This window comes from Puccinia triticina, chromosome 6A (assembly GCF_026914185.1).
Source record: "Puccinia triticina chromosome 6A, complete sequence".
Classification (NCBI taxonomy): Eukaryota; Fungi; Basidiomycota; class Pucciniomycetes; order Pucciniales; family Pucciniaceae; genus Puccinia; species Puccinia triticina.
In genome coordinates, this window is record NC_070563.1 from 7,635,246 (window position 1) to 7,659,535 (window position 24,290).

A 24,290-nucleotide genomic window follows, 5' to 3' on the forward strand; every position below is an offset into this window, starting at 1 on the left:
ATCCACATCGCCGGATTAGACATATGCAGGGGAAATTCATCAGGGCCTCCTTCCTCATGCGCACCTCTCTCAGAGACTCACTCCGCCCAGAACGCCCATCTGTGGTGATAAACCAACGATCGTCACACACAAACTACCCAACAACAGATGAAGAGCTGACCCCAGCCTCAGCAGCCCGGAGCTCAAACACGAGCATCCTCCCTGCCGCACCCCCACACCACACCGCAACACAACCCCAATCAGCACTCCTTCTCCTCTCTTGCTTTACAAAAAAAAAAAAAAAAATCTTCCATCATCATCACTCACAAAACTTGAGCGTGAATTCCTCGGCCTCCTCGGCCAGCACCGGCTCGAGCTCCTCGACCAATCCCTGCGCGTCTTTCCTCGCCCGGATATGGTCGATGATCGCCACCACCAGCTCGTCCTCTTGGATGCCCAAGTACTCGACAATCTTCTTGTTCGCAAACGGCTTGAGCTTGTCATTGATCATCGGCTGCAGGACGCCGGCCGGCCGGCCAAACGATCATCAACAGCTGCATCGGCCCTAACAATCAAAGCCACTTACTTCGCTCAGCCACTCCCACTTCATCTCCACGCCCCATAGTCCGTCCTTATCGCTCGGCACCGACGCGACGATCTCCTTCATCTTCAGCTTCTTCTTCTCCTCAGACTGCCCAGCCCCTTCCTTGAGCTGGCCCTTCCCGAACCGGATATTGATCTTAGCCGCCGCCGCGTTCTCAGCCTTGCTGTCCTCGTCGTCGTACGTCAGCGGGATCAGGGCCCGTTTCTTCTTGAACCCGTCGTCGTCGTCGTCCCCGTTGCCCAACAAGCCTCCGGCCAGCTTACTCTCCTTCTTCAACGAGATCGGCTGCATATGAGTTCCTCCACCGCCACCGCCACCGCCACCACCACCACCTCCTCCTCCTCCTCCTGGATGCCCTGGTTTGCCTGCCCCACTCGGGTTGGCCCCAAAGCCGCCGAACGAGAGCTGGATCGGCTTCCCCCCCTCGTCCAGCTGTAACAAGCCGGCCTTGCGGTTCTCGTCCTGCATCTTCGCAATCATCTCCGCCTGTCTGTTCAGGAAGTCCTCGGATTCCTTGCGGATCGCCTCCAGCTGTTCCTTCTCAAGCTCCTCATCGATCCGGTCCGATTTTTCTTCGCGCTGTCTGAACGTCCGGCGCACGTTGCGCCACTTCAGTCGGTTCGAATAGAACAGCTCCTTGCCCCGATCCATCTCGATCTCATCATCCCAATTAGCCAGCCGGGTCTTCGTTTGGTGGCGCAGCCGAGATTCTTCCTCCTTGATGGCCTTCTCCCGCTGCTGTTCGCGTTGATTAGTTTGGGCACGGTTACGCTCTCGAGTTTCCCATCGTCGCTCACGATCTTTAAACTCCAGATGGTTCATTCGCTTCCGTCTATCCTCGCGCATCCTCTCTTCTTCCTCATCTGTCAGCGGCACCGCACCATCTGGCCCCGGATTGGCTGTGCCCAGGGCACTCTGTTTGGCAGCCGCCATCTGACCGGCACGGACGAATCCCATGGGCCGATTGGAGGAGGACTGTGGATCATGAGCGGCCATCGAGCCGCCACCGGATCCGCTCGGAGTCCCACGGGGACCCATGGGGGTATTATTCGAGGAGCCGTAACCAGCCTTGCCGTTGGTGGCGTTATATCCCCGGGGCCCAGCGGGTGAGCCAGACCCAGAATCACGGTGGCCCCGCTCGCGCTCCTTGGCAGCTTTCTCCGCTTCGCCTCGCTTACTGATCGCTCGTTCTCGGAAGAATTGGATCTCTCGGGTGATCGTCCCTCTGGATTCCTCGGGCAGGTCCTCAGGAGCCAAGTCTTGTAAGTGAGCTGCCGAGTTTCTCTTGGCATTGGCACTAGCACTGTTGGAAGCAGCGTTGGGATCCGATGCAGTGGCGGCCACAACATCGGGATCTTTCATCTGTGAGATAAGGCCTTCGAGACGTTCGATCGCCTGGGTGTCTAAATCAGCATCTTGCTTTTTTTAAAAATAAATAAAAAAGCGGCACGTCAGTCTCCAAAGGTTATCAGTGGCCAGCAGGCTGATCCGCTCACATCGGTCTTGATTCTGTTGGCCTCATAAGCTTCCAATCTAGCCTTAGTCTTATCGTCAGGCTTGACCAGTAATGCTTTTTCGCCGGCTCGGCCGCCGTCGATAGGAAGCTTGCGGCCATTGACCACTTTCAAGCACCTCAAAACGCTTTCGGCATCGCCATACTCCGCAAAGCCGAACGGTTTCGGTTTGCCGTTGGGGTCACGAATCCGGCGGAGGGAGACGAGATGGCCTGCGCAACCGAGCAGACGTTCGAGCCAGGCATCATCGACACCCTCGGCGATGGATCCGACAAAGAGGCTGTAGATTTCGGTTGGCACGGGTCTAGCCGGAAGGGCGGCGGGTGAGGAGGCCGGGGGTGGCTGGCTGAGGTTTGGGGGGGCGGAGGGAAGGTTGAGCGGGGGGGATAGGACGGCGTTGATGTTGAGTGGTTGGGCGTGAGAGCCAAGGCCGGCGTGTCGGGTGGGTGGTGGGAAGTAGCTACCGGGTGGAGGATGGTGAGGGAACTGATGGGGGTGTGGCTGGGGCATGATGGGGGGGGCGAGGTGAGGGGGCGGATGGAGATGGGGGAAGCCTGGTGGGGGTGGGAGATGCTGGAAGGGCATGTGGGGCGGGGGGATTCCGGGCTTGGGGGCTTGGGGCAGCTGGGTCTGGGCGCTTGGGGGTGAGGACTGTGGCAGTGGCAGGGCTTGCTGAGGGGGTGGGGCGAATCCGGCAGGGCGGCCGGGCTGTTGCGGGGCGGGATTGCCGGGGGGAGACACGTTGTGAGGGAAGGCCGGGGGCTGCTGAGGCGACTGGCTGGAGCTGGGTGGGATGAATGGGGGCGGGGTTGGGAAGCTGCTCGCTGGGGGCCCGTAGGGTGGTTTTCCGGCGGGAGGGTGGCCGTAGGGGGGGTAGGCTGGAATGGGGAGCAGTCAGCGTGCTTGGATCCGAGGCAGGCTCGCTTCACGATCACTCACGGCTACCGTACATCCTGGTGAGTAGTGGCTGGTCAAGTGGTCAATGTCGTCGGGATGGTTGCGGGCAGCCGATGGGGCTGGGAGCCTCGGCGGGGGGGCGGGGTTTTAAATATGTCAAGGCTTTTAAGTTTTGGCTCGGGCCAAGCGCAAGCCCTCCGTGGTTAGGGTTCGCATCTCCTTATCCCCACCAATGACAGCAACTGGATGGCTCCGCCAGAGCTTCCCACTTGTCCATCACCCAGCAAAACAACACCTTCCCTTCAAGAGATCCTGCAATTCTGCTGCCGCAAGTGGCCATCTGACAGATCCACAACCCTTGAGTTATCCTTTGTCCCTGGCGTAGACGAACGAGCGTTCAACTTTTTACGTGCATTTCCTCCAAGCTAGCCATGATCCAACCAGCTTCCATGAACTAGCAGTATCACTGCTCAAGGGGACATCATGGCTCAGTCAGGGCCTGCTCCTCCTCCACCTGAGAACGTTGATCGCACAGCAATGGCCGGGGGAGAAATTTTGCCAAGCCATCGTCCGTCAAGGCTGGCTGAGAGGATGCAATTGCAGCCCGCGAGGCGACTTGCTCGCCTGCCTTGCGCCATCCAAAATCTCGGGGCCCTCCAGGCGATCGCCGAGGGCGCTCTCTACACGCTGAGCATGGGGCTTGCCCGCCGCCAGTCTCACACAGGCCGCCAACTCCCAATCCATCGGGGGGAGGGGGAGGGACTTCTCTTAGAAGCTGACGCGCCAACTCCGGAGCGTGTTGGAGCATGTAGTCCCTCCTCGTCGTTGTTTCCATATAAAATGCTAAGCTCGATGCTCAACAATCAATCATGCGTGCAGTTAAAGCTTTGTGCTAAACGGGAGAAACACTCGGACAATCCCGAAGACCCGAAGGCAGACGATACGGTGCTCTTGATGGCTAGATAGTGTCCCTGTAGCTAAGTGGGGCTACCACATACTTATGCCCATGGAGGGTAGGGATTGCGAGAACCGAGGAGATGCCATTTGCCATTGGGGTACAGGTTAGCAGGTAGACTCCAAAATAAATATTAACTCAAGAGCCAGCTCGAGTTGTGGGATGGAGGAAGGACAGCTTCGATAGTGAATGAACAGTCCATGGATATGTTATGTAGCAGTATTGTGTGACATCCCATACATAAATAAGTTGGGCATGATCAAACAAGTTCTACACAAAACGGCACTTTTTCGGGCCGCAGGAAGCCTTTGCGGTTTTTTGACCTCGGATCCGGCTCCAGATGCTACATGGTAGGGTGGGGCAGGCCCCATGGACCTGCAGGCTCGCAGTGTGTTCGCTTCCAAGAGTGCAACTCAGTCCGACCGATTCAGCTTTCTTCATTTTAACAGGAATAATACTCTTCTAGTGCGAATTATGCATTCTTAGAAGACTACGAAGGAGCCAACAAAATACTCGAAGGGCTAAATCCCCTGTCATCAATTGATCACGATCCATAGGATGTTCGAACAACTATATTGTTGTAGTAATAAAAGATATGGATGGTAAAAACAGTGATGATAGACGACGCTTGGACTGTGTAAAGTCAGTGAATTACCCTGAATTGCCAGTTGTGCGGAGTATGCAACAAATTTACTTGCAGAAACTGTAGGGTTACTGTACATACATAGAAGTGGATTTTTCAATCATTTATACATAGTGAAATGGACACGCAGATGTGATATCTGTTCTTGAGTCTTCAGACAAACAAGGCCGGTGCTTCGGCCAAATAAAGAACAAGTCGATCTTATTGGGAGGGGGCGCCTTCCCGAAAAAACCAGCTTGAGGAGCATTTAGCATTTATGTACTTTGATTTGATTGAGATTCTTTGAGAAATTAGCATTTGAAAACAGACTTGGCGTTCTTTTTCACATCTCGTGGGTATCTGATTAGGAAGATGGAAAGGGGGGAAACATGGTGTTTTTGGAAGGAATTCTGCAAACTTAGATAATAGGAAAATACATTGTAACCGAGGGCTAGTATTGAACACATGAAGGGTAAGATGAACTTCATCTCCTTATTTCATCCCAGAACGGGACTTCGACCCCAAATGTTGAACCCACTGAAGGCGTTTCCAAACGCGGGACTCCCTTGAACAGAGGGGGATTTGAGGTATGGGCTTGCGGACCCAGCACCGCTGGATTTGAGAGGATTAGAGCGGGACACGAAGTTGGATATATTCCACCGGTTACTAAGCGCCTCTTCGTGGCCGTCTTCTACTTGCAGGTCTGTGGGTAATGGTGGTAGTTTGATGGCCGATAGGCCAGCTTGTGGCTGACTAGAAATGTAATTTCGTAAGGCGCATAACGCGTCTTGTGATGCCATCCGGGAATCCTCACTGTTTTTTGTAACAATCAAAATCAAAGTTCGAGTCAGCTCAGGTATAGACTGCATGTGTTTTTTTTCTTTAAAAAAAATAAATGAGAAAGATCTACCTTTCATTCAGTTCTAGCTCGAGTCGAGCACACATTTTCCTAAGTTTCTCAAGCTCTTCAGTTTCCCTAAGTTCAGATGTCTGAGTTCCGAAGTTCGCTCGGCTGGGTGCCGCGACAGATTTCGCAGATTGACCCCTTGGGATTTTGTTTGCTGCTGGAGAGGCTGGATTAGAGCGTGCGGCACTCTTGGGTGGTCTTGCTGGTTTGTTGGTTGGTTTGGAAGCCGGTGCTGAGAGATTCCTACCCATACTGTTAATTGAGAATGTCTTTGGTTCAGCCGATTTGAATGGGAACGTTAAGTTGGTAAGTCCGGGCGCCGTCAACGGTCCTCCATGCATCTTTTGAGGATTCTCGGAGCTGAGTAATAGGATGCTTGATGTATTCAGTACTCCAGCCGTCTGACTACCAAGAACGTAGGATGAGTTGCGCCGAGGTGAACTTAAGACTTCCGCAGCTTCGGCAGCGAGAGTAAAGGATGAGTTGCGCCGGGGTTCCAGATGATAGTTTTGAAGGCTTCGACGTTTGTCTTGATGAAGGACTTCAGCTTGTAACCTGCAGAAGGCTTTTTTGCTTTCGTGGACCATCTGTCCAAGACCCCGAAGCTTATCCTCGGATTCGCGTCTTGAGCGGTCGACTTCATTTTCCGCCTCTATCGCCCGAAGTTTCATTCTCAAAAACTCCAACTCATCCACATAGTCTGTGCAGGAGGATTGTAGGCTAGCATATGCAGCTCTCAAGGCGGCCAACTCGTGGAGCAATTTATCGTTGACTTCAAGCTGATTGGACATCTGATGTGCTAGTATCGAGATAACCTCGTTTCTCGCTTCCAGTTCGTCCTCCATTCGATCAGATTTGAGTCGGTTGAAATGCTTTTCGAGTTGAGCCTCAAGATCTTCCGCGGGAAGAGTCATTAATTGGCCAACCGTGGAGGAGATTTGGCCTGCATTGTGGGCCTTCCGCGTTGGTGCACCATGAGTTTCTCGCACTTGAACCATTGAAGTATGGACATCAACCTTATAAACAGAAGGAAAAAAAAAACTATTGAGCTCCGATATACATCATCAATAACAGAAGAGAAAGCGTATGCGTACCAAATCAGATTGCACTGCTCGCACCAAGGGAAGCTCGCAAGGCATTGCTTTCATTTGAGAATTTACAGCTGGGGGAAGGGTGCCACCCATCTCCACTGTCTTGGATGTGAGGTCACTAGCTTGTGATGCTGGCTCACCGTCCACTTTCTCGCGTTGCTTGAGTTTTAGCAGGTTGGTTGCGAATGCGGATTTGAAATCATCGGTACCAAGATAGCGGGATGTTTCACTACGGCGACGCTCAGAAAGCGGCGCGAGCGTTGAATTCGCTTTATCAATGCCCGGGGAGGTTTGTTCAGAGAGAGAATTAGACCTGCGCCTGCCGTGTGGACCAAAAGACGTTGGCTCTTTGTGCTCGGCTCTTTCGGACTTTTGCTGAAGAGTTGAGAGTGATGGTGAAGGTCTTATGGTTGGTGAGATGGCGCCGAAGGGCTTAGCGAGATTAAAAATGTTTGTTTCAGATTTGGAGAGCGAGATGGTGGTGGCATTCAGGAATGGTGCGGCTGAAAATGAGCGGGGAATCTCGTGCAAGGTTGGTGCTCGTGAGGTGGATTCTAAAGTTTCGTCTTTGCTGGTGACAGATAAACTAGGCGTGATTGGTAGAGCAGCGGAGTCTAGTGACCAAGCCGAGCTAGACGACTCGTAGTGGAGCATTGCCGCCATTTTTCGGAGGAATTAATCGTGTTTTCGGAGATAAGGAAGGTGGTCGAGAATGGCCCAGGTGGTTGTCAAGTTCACGGATGACAAGAGTTGAGAAAAGGGAGAGATAATCGATGGTGTAAGGGGAAAAGACAGATGAAAGATTTGGGCAAGTGATCCGAGTGCTTTTCCTATGAGGCGAAGTCAAAAGCCAATAGCAAAGTGAGCCTGGCTTGAAGAAAGAAGAACGGGTATGATCTGCGGAGATTCGAGCTTTGGTAGAGTCTTGAAGGTGGAGGAAAAGCTCTCACAGTGAGGATAGATTCTCTATCCAGAGTAAATGCTTGAGCAGGCTTTATACGATTTCAATGCTTGGACGAGCTGGCTCTAGCCGGTCCAGCAGAGAATCAGACCATCCCCCATCATGGATGATATCTCGCTAGCTTCGCAATCGGACCACTTTATCAGGTCTATGTATGCGCATGGATAGGCTCCTCCATAAAACCAACAGCGAAGCTTTTAGGTGCACCGAGACTGATACCAACGGCAACCTAGGCAAAAAACCGGCGGAGCCTGGGCTAGTAAATACACAGAATCTGACCCTCGGAAGGAAAAAATAGATTACAGAAATGCCTACCACATGACACCCTCTACACAACCCTTCTCGGGATAGGCAGCAACCGTGTCAAGCAGCTCGCTGAATACAACCCTTTAATTGAAGCCTGAAGGATATATGTATCTTTCGACCGAACACATGGCGGTACCGACTCGTTTCTGGTATTCCCCAGCCGGCGGCTACTTCAGCCACTGCTTCTTCCAGTCGAGCATGTCGAAATTCCAGAAGAAGATCCGATCAAGCTGACACCCAGGTTGAGGTTGTCTACAAGCCGCAGGGCAGCATGCTCCAGTGGAATCAGGATATGTAGGAGGAATTGCCTCGCATCGCCAGTTGACAGACCGGCATCGACTCGATCCATAAGTCGAGCGACTTCAGGATCTTTAGGCAGCTCCCGGGCTGAGGCGAAAGGATCAGACGCAGTAAGAAAACATTTGCATTTTATTGCCGTAGGATAAAAACAGCGCGATGGATAAGGAAAGGAGGGGCACAAAAGGGGAAGTCCAGAGACATCAGAAACGATCGGGTACAACACAGGTCGGAGAAGGTCAACCGATGAATCCATAAGATCCATGGGTATCAGTTTTCCGTGTCTGAGAAGCGAGCCGATGATCATCAGTTGACCCCGACACATCGACAGAAGGATACCAGGACAAGAAGAAGGTGAGTGGCAACCAAATAGGATGTGAGAGGAGAAAGGGAGCAATCATCGATCAAGCTGATCACCCAGACCACTCTCCGAGGAGGCTTTGCCAGGCCAAGAGTAGTCCGAATTGAGTTGAGCGAGCAGTAACTCGCTCACCGCGGATTGCACTAAATCGAAGGCTGTCGGCCAACAGACAGCCCCCGCTACCCCCACCCATCGTTCCCAATCTCGCCTCTCGGAGCTGACTGGAGGATCGTAGCCAGAACGGGCAGTCAACTAGCATGTTGCAACAAATCGACCGGGTAACTTGTAGGAGCGAAAGGTCCTCGTCGAGGCGGCTCGATGTCTTCGGACCGATCTGTTTGATCTACGAGTCCGGTCAAGAGTAGCATGACAATCCATTTGAAGCTGTCCCAACACGATCGATCCAGCCAGCCAAAGAGAGGAGAGCGATTTCTGATGATGAGCCCTGCTCGAATGTTTACAAGAGCAAACCCCTTGAGAGTTTAAGGAAGGCCAAGAAACACGTTCCTGAGGGGATTGAAAGACTCGGACCTTAACCCAGTCACGAAAGAAAGGACGACCACAGCGAGTGTGGGACCTGAAAGTATGAATGACGAGCCGCGGTCTTTGGTCTGGCAAGAGTGCGCCCGACTCGGAGGGTGGCCTGGGTGATCAGGATGGTCGAGGATGGCTGGCGAAGCGCGGCCCAGGGGAGGCAAGAGCAGAGTTTCATAGTCCACGAAATTCGGTTGGACTTGTGGGTTAGGGCTAGCCAGCTTCGCGCCAACTTTGGTTCCCCGGTTGCTCGGGGCTGCCGACATCGCCGACCAAGCCCGCCTAACACATTCCACTGTCAGCCACATCATTCCCTTTCTGCCCATGGAGCACTAAAAATTTGAGGACTACTCATGCAGCTCAATACAAGAAATGTGCACCAGCAAACCAGCAGGGAGGTTCAAACTTCACATTGCCTGGGCCTCCACCTGGGCAGGTGAGAACTTGTAAAGTTCTCAAGCAGTTACATAACTCATCCATTAAAATGGTTTGCTTTTGGCAACATGAACCCCCTCATATTACAAGAATTTTACATTTAGTTTTGCATGTTTATTTGGTTAAATTTGGGTTCCAGTCTGCAGGTTCTGTGGCAGGAGTGCTGATTTCCTGAATTGAAGGTTTGTGAAATGGAACCTGCACCATGTTTGAAACCCCCTATTACAACATAGAAACAGAAGGAGTTTGAGCGCTCACAAGTATTGTTGTAAGGTTGCTCAGGGCAACTTCTTGCTTGACTTCAGGCCAAATTGTAAGTGAGTATGTCACCTGCAGTGCAAGTAAGCAAATTTTGTGCTGCAGGAAGCAGTAATTCTCATTGTGAACCCCCCTAATTATTTATTTAAACCCACTATAAGCTGCAGATCAAGATGTGCAAAGTTGCTGATCAAGAATAAACCAAACAAAAAATTTCAAACAAGATAAAGTCTTGTTAATATCATAGTGCAGCATATTGAACCCTGCATACTATAAATAAGACAAAACAAGAAACCTCAATCAAGATGAAAGAAGGACTTGAGTTGGTTCATTGGATATCATTTTGAGGAAAGTCAATATATGTAATTACAATAAGTAAGAGTAAGATTCAATTTCTAATTTTGAGAGATCAGTTAAGGTTTTCAGCTTATGATCCAGTCATCTGGGAGGTTTGTAAGCTAAAAATAAATAAATAAGATCATAGAACTCAGAAGACTGTGTGGCATAAAAAGAAAACAAAAGACACCCCAATCAACACTGAAACCAATGCTACATATACATGGATTGTATGATGGGGGTGCCTGCCAAGGTACATGGCTAATTTTTCTTTTGTTAGTTTACATGAACCTTAAATTCACATAGGGAAGAAGAGAATTTTCCTTGTGATACATATACATGAAAATATACATGCCTATAAATTGCAGATACAGTATCTGTTTTGGTGTTACCACAATCTGGCTATGAATATTTCTTATTGAATGAAAATGTCTGAAATCAGTTCAATTATTCAATTTATAACGGGAAATGAGAGAACCGCTGGAGTATCAAAAGCTGAAATCTAAATTGTTAATGGTACTATAATAGTTATCGGCACAATAACACTTGAAATGGAGGCCAAAAGTTAAATAAAAGTGTCACATTCAAGGACCAATGCTGTATTACCTGAGCAGTTGAAATACATGCTTTTATATACTCCATACAAAGTGTTTAGACTGTGGTTGATTATTATGCATGAAATTATGCATGATGTCAGCCCCCAACAACCCTCACAGGTACACAAGGAGCTAACACTCAATATTGATAAACCCTCCTTAAGAGGTAACCACCAACACATGAAAGGATGCATTTTAAAGAAAACCTGATAATGAGGAAGATCTGTGACAGGCAATGAAGAAGAAATGAAATGAAAAGGAGATATTTCAACATCAATAAACACATTCAATATAGTGGTCTAACACATTCAAGTGCCAAAAATTCAAGCCACAATCTGTTTTGCTTTCTTTGGGCAATTAAATACATGAAAAAGCAACAAAAGTAAAACAAAAAGCTCAAATCTCTTTTTCACATCAATAGTGGTGGAAAAACTAATGGTTTAAATGTTTTTTTGTTGTTAGCTTTCCAATTTGACCATTCATTGTCATACTGTTTCCAACATCTCTCCAAACAGTATGAAGGTCCTGTTCAGACAAAGGTGAGACTATGGTTTGGGAGCAGATATAGGCCAATGGCATGTGTATCTTTGTGAAGCGCTTTGTGGACAGCAAGAGTGGGAGGGAGGCAGAGGATCTTTTTATTTCACTTGCTTTCTCTTTATATATATATATTATTATTATTTTTTTTGGGGGGGGGGCGGGAGGAGGATACTCCCCATGGCCTCACTTACTTTCCTTTCATTTTTTGGAAAGTTTTGCCTTATTTTTACTTGACTTACTTTGTGGAGTGGGGCTTTCTTTACGGTTTAACACCATGGGAGTCTCCTTGGCACTTGTGTGCAAGTGCCATCTCTGAACTCAGTCATAGATTTGGTTGGATCTCAGTTAGATTCTGGTTGGAAGGCAATTTCATGTCTGCCACAAAGTAGTTTATAAGAACTGGAATCATACCAAATTTGTTGTGCAATGTCTGTGTAAAATGTATGCCATACCTATGCTGAAAACCAGGCCAATTTAATGATAAGGTTTACTTGATCCTCAAGCTTGACCAAAGTTCCTCATATTTCAACAAGGGGAAGCCCCCAAGTTTGGGGTTCCAGGGGGTGTTAAAGTCATAGGGGTTTGTAAATTACAGCAAGGGCATAGCCCCCAAATTTGGGGTTACAGGGGGTGTGACAGTTACAGGATGTGAAAGGCCCAAAAGGGAATGGGACAGAGCAAAGGAAATGACATAAAATTTTCAAACCTTTGATGATGCAATAGGGGGGTTCACAATTGAATTTTACTAAACTTTGGAGCCAAATTTAAGGTCTTGATGAACAACATTTTAAAATTTTGGGAAAATGCGCAGCAGCAGGTGACACTGATAAATCAGTGCAATTTACCAATTTTTCAAAAAAAAATTCATAAACACCTTAAAATGTGTCCCAAAGTTTTGTAAATTTCAATCGTGAACCCCCCTAATTTCAGGGTGACTATGCATTCAGTCAAAGGAGAAACCAAATTTCAACTGAAAAATAGGTCAAAAAACAAAATTTCAAGTGAAAACTGGGTGAAATAAGGGCATTTTATTTTGGGAAAAGACACAAAATTTGTTACTGAAAAAGTAAATATTTGGAAAAATGGTGATGAGAGATACTCAAAAACTCTGAAAATGTGAGAGAAATTCCTTTTAAACAATTTTTGAAGTTTATTATGAAGGCTGGCCACTTTCAGGCTGTGGAATCACAACCTTAGTAGTTTGGCTTGACTTGCTTCTTGACAATGCAAAACACAGGTTCATGAAGTACAATACCAAAATTACCAATTTTTTGACCTTGAGATTTATTGATTGTGAGGGAGGAGGCCAGATTGACAGGAAATTTCTTGTGTATGAGCTTGAAAGGCAGTCCAGACAGCTCCAGACTTATCTGGGTCAGATTGAAAGGAATGTGACTCTGAGGGATGGGCACAGAATCATTAACTCTGTTATCTGATACAACTCTTGTGTAAATCACATTTGGGCCCAACCTGGTTCAATTACAACGTCCCATTGTCCAATCAAGGTTCCTGAGCATTATTATTAAGCAATTTGGTCACCTGTTGGGAGTTTGTAAACTCTTTGATCCACATTTGTAGCATTATCAGTAAGCCTTATTGAGTGATTTGGATTTATTTCAGATGGAACAAATTCAAAATTTTGCATGAGAGGATATTAATGGTGAAGGATTGTTTAAGTCCTGGAAGTAGATCTTGACCATGAACTCTGTGGTTTTCAAACTCATTTTCTGTGTCATATATGTCCAGCTGTAAGAATTTGGGGAATTCCTGTGAAAGTGGAAGCAAACTTCCAATGTTATGGTGAATTGTACCCTTCACCTTGAATGTATGGATACCTTCACCTTGATTGTTGAGTGCATCTCTGGTTGAGGCATTGACTCCAAGAGGTGTGGATGTGAAGTTGCTATTTATCAAACGGATGGATAGAATGAGTTGATTTCCCTCAGGTATATTGGGTTGATATGTAATTTTGAAGATCTGAAGCAATTCAGGGGGTGGAGGTGGTTTTTATAAAGTGATCCTGCCTTGGTGGCAGCAAAGTTAGGTTGCTTATCCTGTGAAGATTATGGCTTGACACTTCACACAACATCTCACTGCCCTCAAAGTTTCTGGCCTGAACCCAGGCGGCTCAGTCCAACACCATGCATTTGGTCTGTTTACATGATTCTTGGAATATTTCCAAAGGAATGGTTACCTGTGAAATCATGTTCAACCAAATTCCCAGCTGGAGGATCATTTAAAAATCCTGCTCTTGGGATAAACTTGAATCAATTTGTTCCTGAATTAGGCCCAGATCAATTTCAGGTGGGTCATTCCAGTTTGCGGGTATTTGCACAGGGGATAGATTTGAAGAATATTCATAAGTTTGAAATGGACACTGCATATTTCTTGGTGAAGCACTCTGGGAGTTGAGCAAGTTAAAAATAGAAAACCTGGAGGTGTGGTTGCCATGATTGTTATTTCCATGCTGGGATGGAGATTTGTGTGAGTTGTGTTCAGATTGGTTTTGTGGTTGGGGATTGAAATTGTAAGAAGATTCATGATTTAGATGATACTGTGTTTAGATTGGTTTTGTGTTCGAAAATTGAAATTGTCAGGAGATTCATGATTTTGATGATACTGTGTATGCGGGGGTCTGTTGTCAATGTTGATGGAAATTTGGGGATGAAGGCCACTCATGATTTGGATTATTTGATTGTTGAGTATGAGGAAAATCTTGAGGCTGATAAATAGAATGTTGGTGCTCCTGCCACAGAGAAAAAGAACATGGGAATGTGAATATTGCTGCTAATGATGGGAGGGCAAGAATTGATGATAATGGGATTGTTGAGAATGAAGAGAGTGTGAAAGTTGATGATGATGGGATTGTCAAGCATATATGATGAGGGGAATTATGTAGGTGTTATGATTACTGAATTCATGCAGATCAATTATCAGTTTAACATTGCTTGAATGGAAATGGTGTCTGTAAGATTCCGTTTGAGCAATCTGCTTGAACGGGCTGGATTATTGATGTGTGATAAGAGTCCATTCAAGCAATATGGTTGAGCGGACTCGGTGAAACTTGACCACCAAGTCCGCTTGATGAGTCTGCTTGAACAGACTTGACAACATGACTCTGGAGTCTGCTTCAATGGAGTTTCTGGTCTGTTCAAGCAGAAGAGCAAACTCTCTTACCAAATCCTTTCAGAGAGTTGCACCAGGATAAGGTTCCGATCCGGTGCCCCGGAGCCGGATATCACCCATCCCGCACCCTGACCCTGGTCTTATCCGGAATCCAGCCGGATTTTCCCGGATCTGAAACCAAGGGGCATATCCCAAAAAAAGTGCCAATTTGATTGGGTATGCCGGGGATTTCCCGGTAGACTTCCCGATTCATGTGGGTTTGACAGGTATTCCCCGAGAAAAGACCCTATTTTTGGGTGTTTTCTGAGGTTTACCCGCATAAATCTGGCTTTTGGAGCGCTTTTCACTATCCGGCCGGATTCCAGATCTCTCGAGCTCAATCCCAAACCCTGATCCAGCCTGCAGGGTTTCCGGATTTCTCCGGATCTGCGGGGTCCGGATTGGAACCTTACACCAGGAGTCCGTTCAAGCGGAGTCAATTCAGAGGGAACGGACTCTGCAAGACTCTGCATTGAACCTCATTGAACGGACGCGGTTAATACAAAAAAGTATCGACGCCGGCGTTACTTGCATACCGACGCCGGTGTTACTTGCATGACAGGTATTTGTACTGGTTTGTTTGGCCCCCAGAGGCCATTTCTTTAGTTATACTAGAGCACAAGGCGGCTGCGCCGCCGCACCCACAGGGCGCCAACCAAAGGGTCACCCCCCGCAGCGCCGCAAGCCCAAAGCCAATCCTCTCCATGACTTACCACGCATGCGCAAGCCAAAATTGAACCCCACCAGCCTACATTCCAACACACTGCTCTGCCAATGCAGCAACAGAAGCTTGCCTGATGCCCAAACCACCTCAAACCAGCCAAACACTGACCACTAGCAAAGTTTGATGTCCTGTGCTTTTAGACTAACCTAAAAAAATATAAGGCTTACCCAGAAACAATGAATATCTGAAAAAGCATTATGTTTAATTCATCTGGACACTTGCACCTGGAGCTAGATATTTAGATAAAAATGTATAAGCAGATTTTGGCGTAGAACATGATGTATGAGCAGATTGTTGTAAGGCATTGAATAACAGATTTGGCTGAAATTCAGGTGGAAAAAATGATGGAAAAAACATAGCCCCAGCACAAGTAAACCATCAGCCTCTCAATCAACCACCTTGCTTGGCACCTTTGAACTCCAATAATTTCCTATCAAATCAGTATCCGTCAGACTAAGCCTTGGATGTTGGAAATTTGGTCAGGACACTTAGAAAATGCCCAGCTAGGTCTATTTCCTTCTTGCTGGACGTCCTTGGGCTGAGCACCAAACACACCGCAACACCAGACCCGTCACCGCGCAGCCACGCACTCCAGAGAGGCGCAAGCCAGCCACAGCCAAGAACGCTCAAGCCGCTCAATTTTCAATCCATTTGCGCGACAGGGCGCCCCCTCCGCGGTGGAAACAGGACAGAAAGCCAAGAGTGCGAGGCTTTTGTGTGGCCCGGGCCCGTGAGCGGCCCATGCAGTGAACGGGTCTGGGCCGGACGGCGTGATTCCCGGGCCATGTGTGGCTGCACCACGGGTGCACCAAAAGTTTTTGGCATGGTTATCAAAACCAAATTGATTGGATAGTGGTTTTCAGAACCAAATTGGTCTGAATCTGGTTTGTGGACAAATTCTGTTGCCAAAAAGGTCCCAAAAACCGTACCGCGAGAGAAGGAGCATCCAAATGGTTTCCAAAACCATTTCAAATGGTTCTGGAAATATTTTTCAACCCAAATTGGTTTCCAAAATATTTTTAAAACCACCTCAGGTGGTTCCAGAAATATTTTAAAAATATCTGAAAATGGTTAGTCCGACTCGTTCTTCAGGACGTCCGGACTCAATTAAAAAAATATTCTGAAAACCAATCAAACTGGTTTTCCAAATATTTTGTTGCACCCGTGGTGTACGCTCCTGGGCTCTCTTGGGGGGGGGGGGGGGGGGGGGGGGCACGGGCACGCCGAGCGCGCCCGCCAGCCATCCTTCAAACCCCAGGAAGTGCCTTCAGGGTGAAAAAGCGGGCCACCCGACGGCCACCGGCCGCACCAGAGTGACTCTCTCCCGCTCTCTCTTGTTTTAAGTGATGTCTGAGGCAGTACTTGGAGCACATCAATCAACAAATACAGGCCGGAGCCCTCTACAGAGCCAGGGGCGCAAACAGGCAGGAACGCGCGCGACGCCGGCGCCGGTCACACGCTCCTAGGGAGCCCTGAAGCGCTTGGTCAGAGAGGGGGTCGTGCGGGGATGTAAGAGCAAGAAGAGCGGGGAGACGTACGTTCCCGCGAGGAGCGCGTGTTAGTCGGCCTGGGCCCGAAGCGCGCCGGCCGGTGCAGACTCCGTGTCAGGAGTTTCAGTTGCATTAGTGTGAGTAGTGGGAGGTGCAAGGGGCACCGGGTTGTTGGTGGGGCCATTCGTCCTGGGCGGCTCTTTGACGCGGCCGCCCCTACGAGAAGAGAAGGGATTTGCAACCATAGAAACTGTTCGAAACTATCCGCTTCCCTTCAAGTGTAAATTGAAAACACAAAATTCAACTGCCACTTCAAGGGGTCAGGCAGGACATGAAAACTCAGGAAAGCTGGGGACCCCCGCGGGTGAACCCTTCCAGTATGAAAACATAAGTGGCTTACCGTTCAACAGGAGGCACCTCGCTACAATTCTGCTTCGAGATGTTGACAAGGGTCCTCAACGTTTGAAGTTATCTTGATTTCAGGTTGAATGACGGCTCCCTCGAAACAATGAGGGAAGTTAGCGTGGCATTCGGTGTTGGGGTCCAGCTTTGCATCCGTATTGGTGGAATGGAAAGTGGGACAGGGGTGAAACGTGATGTTTAAAAATATGAGATGGGTGCCAGTTACGCGCAACGACCAATGAAAGGAAACCCCTTGGGTTAAACCGTTGCTCAAGGGGCAGCTCACGACGATAATCTATGTGTCATCTTCAAAGCGTCGAATGGAAAGGTCGGGGAGAGGCTGAAACCCCTTGGGCGGGCAGATGGTGCGGTTGCCGAACAAAAAGGTCGGAGGGAGGCTGAAACCAATGGAACGGGCGAATGGTGTTGTTTCATTGTGATCGTGTCTTGCACTAAGTAGGGACGTGGCGCAACTTGTTCCCAACGGGTCGAGTGGTTGTTTTGCAAAGGGGGGACCGAAGAGATTTGTTTCGTCATGTCCAAATCAGGATTTCGGTTGAGCACCTGGGGTTGTGAAGCCAGCAAAGGAAGATAAAGAGTCAGCATCTCGGCGCCATTCAACTTCCCCCAGGTCAAACTTACCATTCGCATTTGTGAAGCCTGAGTTTGACCTCCCCTCCCAACCTTGCACTTGCTTGGCGCAGAGGGTTTATAATTTAAAATGTTTACCCGTCGCACTTGCGCGGGTTGGACAACCCGTCTGCGCCACTGCGCTTGCAGTGGACCGGGGGTATTAACATCTTGAAAGTTCCCCCACACATTTGTGAAGGCTGAACAAAAATCTAAGTTTATTAAATAAAATGTTTACTGAAATTATTTGGTTCCCCTGTTGCATTTGCGCAGGTTGAGCTTTTTTTTGACCTTGCGCTGGCCGCCACACTTGCTGGGCGTGGCACACCGTTAAGCCCCTTTTACACCATTCGCCCCCCTCCGTCCCCTTGCACTTGCAACAGGCCGAGGGGGATGACCCCGGTCCCTTTTCATTCATGATTCATGAATTGGGGGATCAGTCCGAGGCATTTATGTTCGGGGACTGTAAATTTAATTTTCAGGCAGTCAAGTCAAACATACTCCTGTCTGAAAATGTGTGAAATGTGGGAAAACAGTGTATGGCAGAAATGCCTGCTCTGACAGGCCCCTTTTGGGGCCTTTTGTGAAAGGGTTAGGGGAAACCCATGATCCAAATTTCCACGAAAGTGTGGATTTAATAAACTTAGATGTAGATTATCATGATTTTTGACCTCTTTTGGAAACCCATAGCCAGTAGGTTTCTCTGAAACGGTTTTTGTATTTATTTTCAGGGCACACACCAAAAAGCTGCCAGTTTTTTTTTTTCTATTACACATGGTTAAAACTTTGGATGGAGTGTAGTGATACTGTGGGAGGTAGAGCTGGTCCCTAGTACCCGTTGGCGGGTACACGGGCGGGTACCTGTGGAAGTGCGCAGGTATCTGCAGGGTGAGGGTTCGGGTGTCCAGTCTGGGTCCAAATTCAGGCAGGTACCCGCGCACAAATTGTCATTCTGCACAGCTCTGCTTGCCCCTAGTGCCCATTGGCGGGTACTAGGTATCTGTGGGCGGGTACCCATGGAAGTACGCAGGTAACTGCCAGCGGGTGGGGGTTTCCATTCTGGGTCAAAATTCAGGCAGGTAGCCACACCCACCGCGGGTACCCGGGTGCAAAGTGTCAGCTCTAGTGGGAGGTCTGATTTTGCTCTGGTACTGCGGTTTGACTTTGGCGCTTTGGGGCCAACTGTCACAAAACCACGTAACCTGTGCGGGTTTCTGTGACAAATTGTGTCATACAAACGTACGCGCGCGTTTGTGTGACATGTAGACCATCACCAAGCCATATCATGCCAAGATGAGTGCCCCGCGATCCCAGGGGCAAATTGGCTGAATCCTTTTATAATTGTATCTGATTTTCATCCATCAGTACAGAAATCCTGTTGAGGATATTTTCTGGATTCATTCAAAAACCCTGGGTAATCTGAGGCTTCCCTGGACTTGTCCCAGAATTCTAACTCCCTTCGGACAAAATTTAGCAGCTGAAGAATGTGTCACACAAATTTACACATGTGTGCTGGTGTGTCACATTTTTCAACACTGAGCCAAGTGATGCCAACCTGAGTGATCATGCAGAGCCAGGGGCTTAGGTGGACCCTTCAAAAATTGTTTATAACGTTCAGCCATATGTACACAAATGATTTTGGGGATATTTTCTGAAGTCATACACAACTCCTGATTAATGTCAGCCACAGAGTACATGTCACAGTACCTTACACGTACCAAGTACCTGCAATTGTTCACATTACATACAGTACATTCCTTTTACACCTTTATTACATATGTATATCATTAGATACAAGCTTATGAATGTACTCCTGTTATACATTACATTACAGATAACCATAGTTAAATACAGTTACCATAATGTACTGTTGTTATGAGAGTTAAGTTACGTGCAACAGTAAGATTACAATACATTGTAATATTACTGTACACGTGAAATACCCAAGACAGGTATCACTCATTTATCCCTGTTACACCTCAGTCCCCATTTACATAATATATTGGTTATGATATAAATACATAAACAATACATGATGTAATCCAATTCAAAGAGCACTGAATGGAATCACTGATTGGTTATGATCAGCTAGTGTGCACAGCTACTGATCTAGGATCAGTACTGATCATTACACTGCCCTGATCATTTCCAATGTTGATCCTCATGAAGATCTGCTTCCCTTGAGCGCTTCCAGTTCCCCCCTGGTCCTGAAGCGCCTCCAAGCGCCTCATGTTCCCTCCTGCTCTTTTCCCCTCTATATAAACACACCCCCCAGGACTGTTTATTCCTCAGAATATTATTATAGCAAGGTTTAACACATACATAGTTAAACAGTGACTTCATTCTCAACCATCTTTCAATTCAGGAATAAAATCAACTCTTGATTACCCTTACCTTTCTGTAGGTATAACCACGAACCCAAGTTGAGTTATTCCTTGGATGCCTATTAACACTCTGTGTTGATCTGGATGCGCCTCAATTGAGAAAGCCTCTCAGTCAAGATTACTGATAGAGTGAAACCTTTTACAGGTCTTACCACAAACCCATTAGCCCATCCTTGGCATCTTACACTATCATCTTGCTAGTAACAACCCTCTCAGACATGGTTAGTTACCTACAGGCTGACAATTAATATGAGGTTTTTTCCACTGGACTTTTCCCGGAAATTCAAATATTTTGTGAAAAAATTCAGCAGCTAAAGAATGTGTCACACAAACTTACACATGTATCTTTTTGTGTACCACTAACATATCTTGAGATTTTTGGGATTTATGATAAACACATGATATAATGAAATATATAGAGCTGGCACTTTGCACCCGGGTACCCGCAGAAAGGGCAGGTAACTTCTTGAATTTTGACCCAGAATGGACACCTGCACCTGCTGGCTGTTACCTGCATACTTCCACAGGCACCTAGTACCCGCCAATGGGCACTAGGGGCAAGCATAGCTGTGCAGAATGGTGATTTGTGCGCAGGTACCTGCCTGAATTTGGACCCGGACTGAACACCTGCACCTGCACCCGGCGGATACCTGCGCACTTTCACAGGTACCTGCCCATGGGTGCCAAGTACCCGCCAACAGATGATAGGGTCCAGCTCTATAAATATATGATTCCCGTGGTAAATACCTTGTTTCTGCCAAGTATTTGATATTGCTTTGCAAGGTAGTTGAAAATGTGTCCTAAAATAGTCCGAGTAATACCTAGAGTCAAGTTGGAGCTGGTTTTCAATTGAATTCAACTCCTTTCCAAAAGTGCCTTCAGCTCAATTGAGCATAAGTTAAACATAAATTCATCATGAATTCAGCATACATTGAGGCTCAAGTTCCAGGATACATCTAACAGTGTTCTTAAACAATATTGTGTGATTGCACTTGCACGCAAGTGCCAAACAAACTCCCATGGTGTAATTTAATTAGCTTATGATTTTAGCAGATTTATTTACTTCATCCACCCTGTTCAGAGCGGCAGAGCGGGGTTCTCTGGACCACCCAGCTTTCTGCCGGAGATTCCTTGTGGATTATTGGTCTGGAGAACCCCGCTCTGAAAAGACTGTAGGGATTTGTCCCACACAATTTTTGAAGGTACCACTTTCTCCTACCAGTAACCACAGTGCTGGGCCAATAAAAATGGCAAAAACATGTTTTATTTTGTGAAATGCTGCTGAATCCACAACAAAATGGTCAAATGGACTGACAAAGCTGCCATCACTATTCTCTCAAATTGAGATTCTAGCTATTTTTGATGGTGCATGTGGGCAGCCAAAATAGCCATCATGGCTCTGAGCCATTCCCAGCCAACCATGGCTCTGGAACAAAAAAATTGGATGCCAATTTTTGTGTTTCTACTCTAGCCATATTCTATTGCTTCTCCTTTGAGCCACCACCAATCATTTGGGATCATTATCATCCCAGATTCCAATTTGATGCACAGTATATACACAGATTAGGTACTGTGCATATACTCAAATGCACTCCAGGATAGATGTACATACATCCTGTGATCATATTTGTAAAGGCTGTAGGAGAGCTCAATCCATCTTAAACATGTCTTCTGCCTTCACATTATCCTGTGATTTTCATCAAATTTCAGACCAGCATGGTGGAATATGTGATACAAGGAATAGGAACTCTGGGGATTGAGAATATTCCTGTTGAGATGTGCGGTGGGCAAACTCCACATTTGGAGTGCGCGGGGTTCAAGAGGCGGTGGAGGAGGAGCAATAGAGATCAAGGTTTCAGAGTCACAACAGATTAAGAGTTGAACGATCTACCAACGGCCTAGTTTTTTCGATCAATTTTCGGCATTTCGACCCGGTTTATGGTCAGCACCCGCTGGGAAAAACAGGATCTATTGGGACCACTACCTCCACCGACCCGGGCAAAAAGTCTGAAGCAAACAAAAGCATACAAGGCCCTTCTCAAACTACCGCCATTACCTCCATCTCCTGTAGAGCTGGCACTTCGCACCCGGGTACCTGTGGCGGGTGCGGGTACCAGCCTGAATTTTCCCTCAAACTGGACACCCGCACCCGCACCTGCACCCGCACAGGCAGGTACCCGGGTGCAGGTGGCAGGTACCCGCGGGTGTGAGGCACTTTTATTGATTTTTCTCTGCAAAAATCGTGCTTGGATGCATTTCATATATAAATAGGAACAAAATCTAGTTCCTTTTACCCTTTTTGTTGGCGCTGTTCTGCTTTATCTTCCACTTCCGCAGAATTCCACTTGGAATTTTTCCGTTCTTCGAGTAAAAAGCAACTGTCATCCCTTGACTGACAGATGAAGCGCTGAGACTGTGTCTCTTGGATGACACATAGTCCCTCCCAAAGTTGAAAGATCGCTCGACGTCAACGGTTGTTGCTGTTGCAGAAAAATTTGGTTAGGGTTCATAAAAAACTAAAAAAATAAGATTGAAAGAAAACACACCCGGACAACTTAGCACATCAAGTGCCATCTGGAGCAGACCGCCGTGGTCATTACCTGCCCGCCCTTGTTGAGTCCACCACTTGAGAGGGTTGACTGGCTGGCCATCATCATCCAAAGCCAATCCTCCTGCAAGCCATGCATTGAGCGGATCATTTGTGCTACCTCCCGAACGAGCTTGAGAAGCGCTGCTGAGTCGAGCAAGCACACCAATCTGTGCCTAGTTGGCAGAGTTTCAGCCTCAACGAAGGTAGACAGAAAAAGAAAAGAGTTCGCGATTCCACTTACCTTTGGACGCGAAGTTGTCTGTTAATTTTGTTATGGTTGGCTGAGAATCGGGCTTGTAGTGGTTCTCCCACATCTCACGGGTTAGTCTGATGGATTCTTCAATCCATTCAGTTTTCCACTTTGCTAGTTTGAAATATTCGTCTTTAAATGAAGGATGTAGCACTACGGAAAAGGAGTAAGCATCTATTTAAATTAATCGATATGAATTTATGAAGGAAGCTCACCCATAGCAACTCAATATAATGGTGAGCAGTCTGTTAGAGTGTAGTATTTATTTGTTAGTTGAAGCCCAGCGCGGCATGCGTTTCTCAAGGCCGGGGGGTAGACATCTTGTCGATCAGAAATGGCAGTTGACAAATGACTGGTGATCTGATCGATGAAGACAACCACCTGGGCTACTTGAGCACCTCCGCGAGTTGATACTTGGAGGGTTATGTCGTGAAAAGGTTGTAGTATGTCGATCATGTGGCCAGCTAGGTCGAGATCAGCCTTGTTGATGTGATATGATCGACGAGTTCCGTGGCGCTTATCTTTCTGCCATTCAAGACTGAAAAGAGATTGTTAACCACCGGTTTGATTTCTGGAAGGGGGTAAATATTGACTCACATCGCTTTTGAACATCGTTGGATGCTCAAAAGTTGTACCAGTGTGGAATTCCATCTTGTCCTGACATCACGCTCGATCGAATGCGGCCTAGAACAATCATTCTCCCAACAGAGTTCAACAAAAAGAGTCTTTGAAGTCGGCGACTTGTTGAGCTTCCGAGCAATGGCCCTGAACTAATTGCTTAGATTTTCAGCAATTGTTTGATTATTCAAGAGTGGGGGATGATTGCTTACCTTGGCCAATGTCTCTTTGCAGGATTTGGTAGTATATATATCATCATCCTCTTCATCGCTCAGATCGTTGATATCATCAGTCTCCAGTTCCAGCTCTTTGTCATCGATCAGTTCGCCTGCGATGTTTTGATCTTCGCCTGTATCACAATCTGTCTCTTCATCTTCAGAATATTGTGTATCTTCGTTAAACCTAGGTCGAATCATGTAATTATCAGCAGATTTCAATATTGCAACAGAGATAAAAATTTATACCTTTGGATCTGATTCTGTGGGTCCTCTGGATCTGAGTCCTCGTCGGAGTCAGAGTTGCATTCTGCATCTTGGCAGTTGATGTTTTTCTGCGTGTTGTGGCTTCCAAAAGTTCGTAGAATTACTTGAACAATCAGGTTCAAGATATGGGCAAAGCATCGAACCCATTGCGCCTCGCCTGTGAATCGAGGCCATCTGAAAGTCGCAATCTGCTGGATCATTTTCTGGTTGTTTGTGGCGTTGTCTGTTACAATGCCACAAATCTGAGAGAGCAATAATTAAAAAAGATCCAAAAATGGTCCCGAGCAAAAGTGAAACTGAAATTTTTACCTTATTCTGCACTCGGAATTTCTCGACAATCACTCGGACTGTTTCCGCCAAAT

The 24,290-nt window shown here is 47.3% G+C and overlaps 5 protein-coding genes across 5 annotated transcripts; 1 reads left to right on the forward strand and 4 right to left on the reverse strand.

Annotated features, from left to right (window-relative positions):
- Positions 1-133: 133 nt before the first annotated feature.
- On the reverse strand, positions 134-3,049 carry PtA15_6A876 (uncharacterized protein; the record flags this gene model as incomplete). The annotated part of the gene is made up of 5 exons (XM_053170626.1): positions 134-201; positions 307-493; positions 566-2,002; positions 2,080-2,975; positions 3,037-3,049. The coding sequence occupies 5 exons, from the start codon at positions 3,047-3,049 to the stop codon at positions 134-136; spliced, it is 2,601 nt and encodes an 866-aa protein (XP_053021799.1).
- A 428-nt stretch (positions 3,050-3,477) lies between these two features.
- On the forward strand, positions 3,478-3,960 carry PtA15_6A877 (uncharacterized protein; the record flags this gene model as incomplete). The annotated part of the gene is made up of 1 exon (XM_053170627.1): positions 3,478-3,960. The coding sequence occupies one exon, from the start codon at positions 3,478-3,480 to the stop codon at positions 3,958-3,960; it is 483 nt and encodes a 160-aa protein (XP_053021800.1).
- A 1,108-nt stretch (positions 3,961-5,068) lies between these two features.
- Positions 5,069-7,232, reverse strand: PtA15_6A878 (uncharacterized protein; the record flags this gene model as incomplete). Its single annotated transcript, XM_053170628.1, has 3 exons — positions 5,069-5,384; positions 5,482-6,494; positions 6,573-7,232. The coding sequence occupies 3 exons, from the start codon at positions 7,230-7,232 to the stop codon at positions 5,069-5,071; spliced, it is 1,989 nt and encodes a 662-aa protein (XP_053021801.1).
- A 1,510-nt stretch (positions 7,233-8,742) lies between these two features.
- On the reverse strand, positions 8,743-9,294 carry PtA15_6A879 (uncharacterized protein; the record flags this gene model as incomplete). The annotated part of the gene is made up of 2 exons (XM_053170629.1): positions 8,743-8,878; positions 9,026-9,294. The coding sequence occupies 2 exons, from the start codon at positions 9,292-9,294 to the stop codon at positions 8,743-8,745; spliced, it is 405 nt and encodes a 134-aa protein (XP_053021802.1).
- Positions 9,295-16,640: 7,346 nt separating this feature from the next.
- PtA15_6A880 (uncharacterized protein) lies at positions 16,641-16,817 on the reverse strand (the record flags this gene model as incomplete). Its single annotated transcript, XM_053170631.1, has 1 exon — positions 16,641-16,817. The coding sequence occupies one exon, from the start codon at positions 16,815-16,817 to the stop codon at positions 16,641-16,643; it is 177 nt and encodes a 58-aa protein (XP_053021803.1).
- Positions 16,818-24,290: the final 7,473 nt, after the last annotated feature.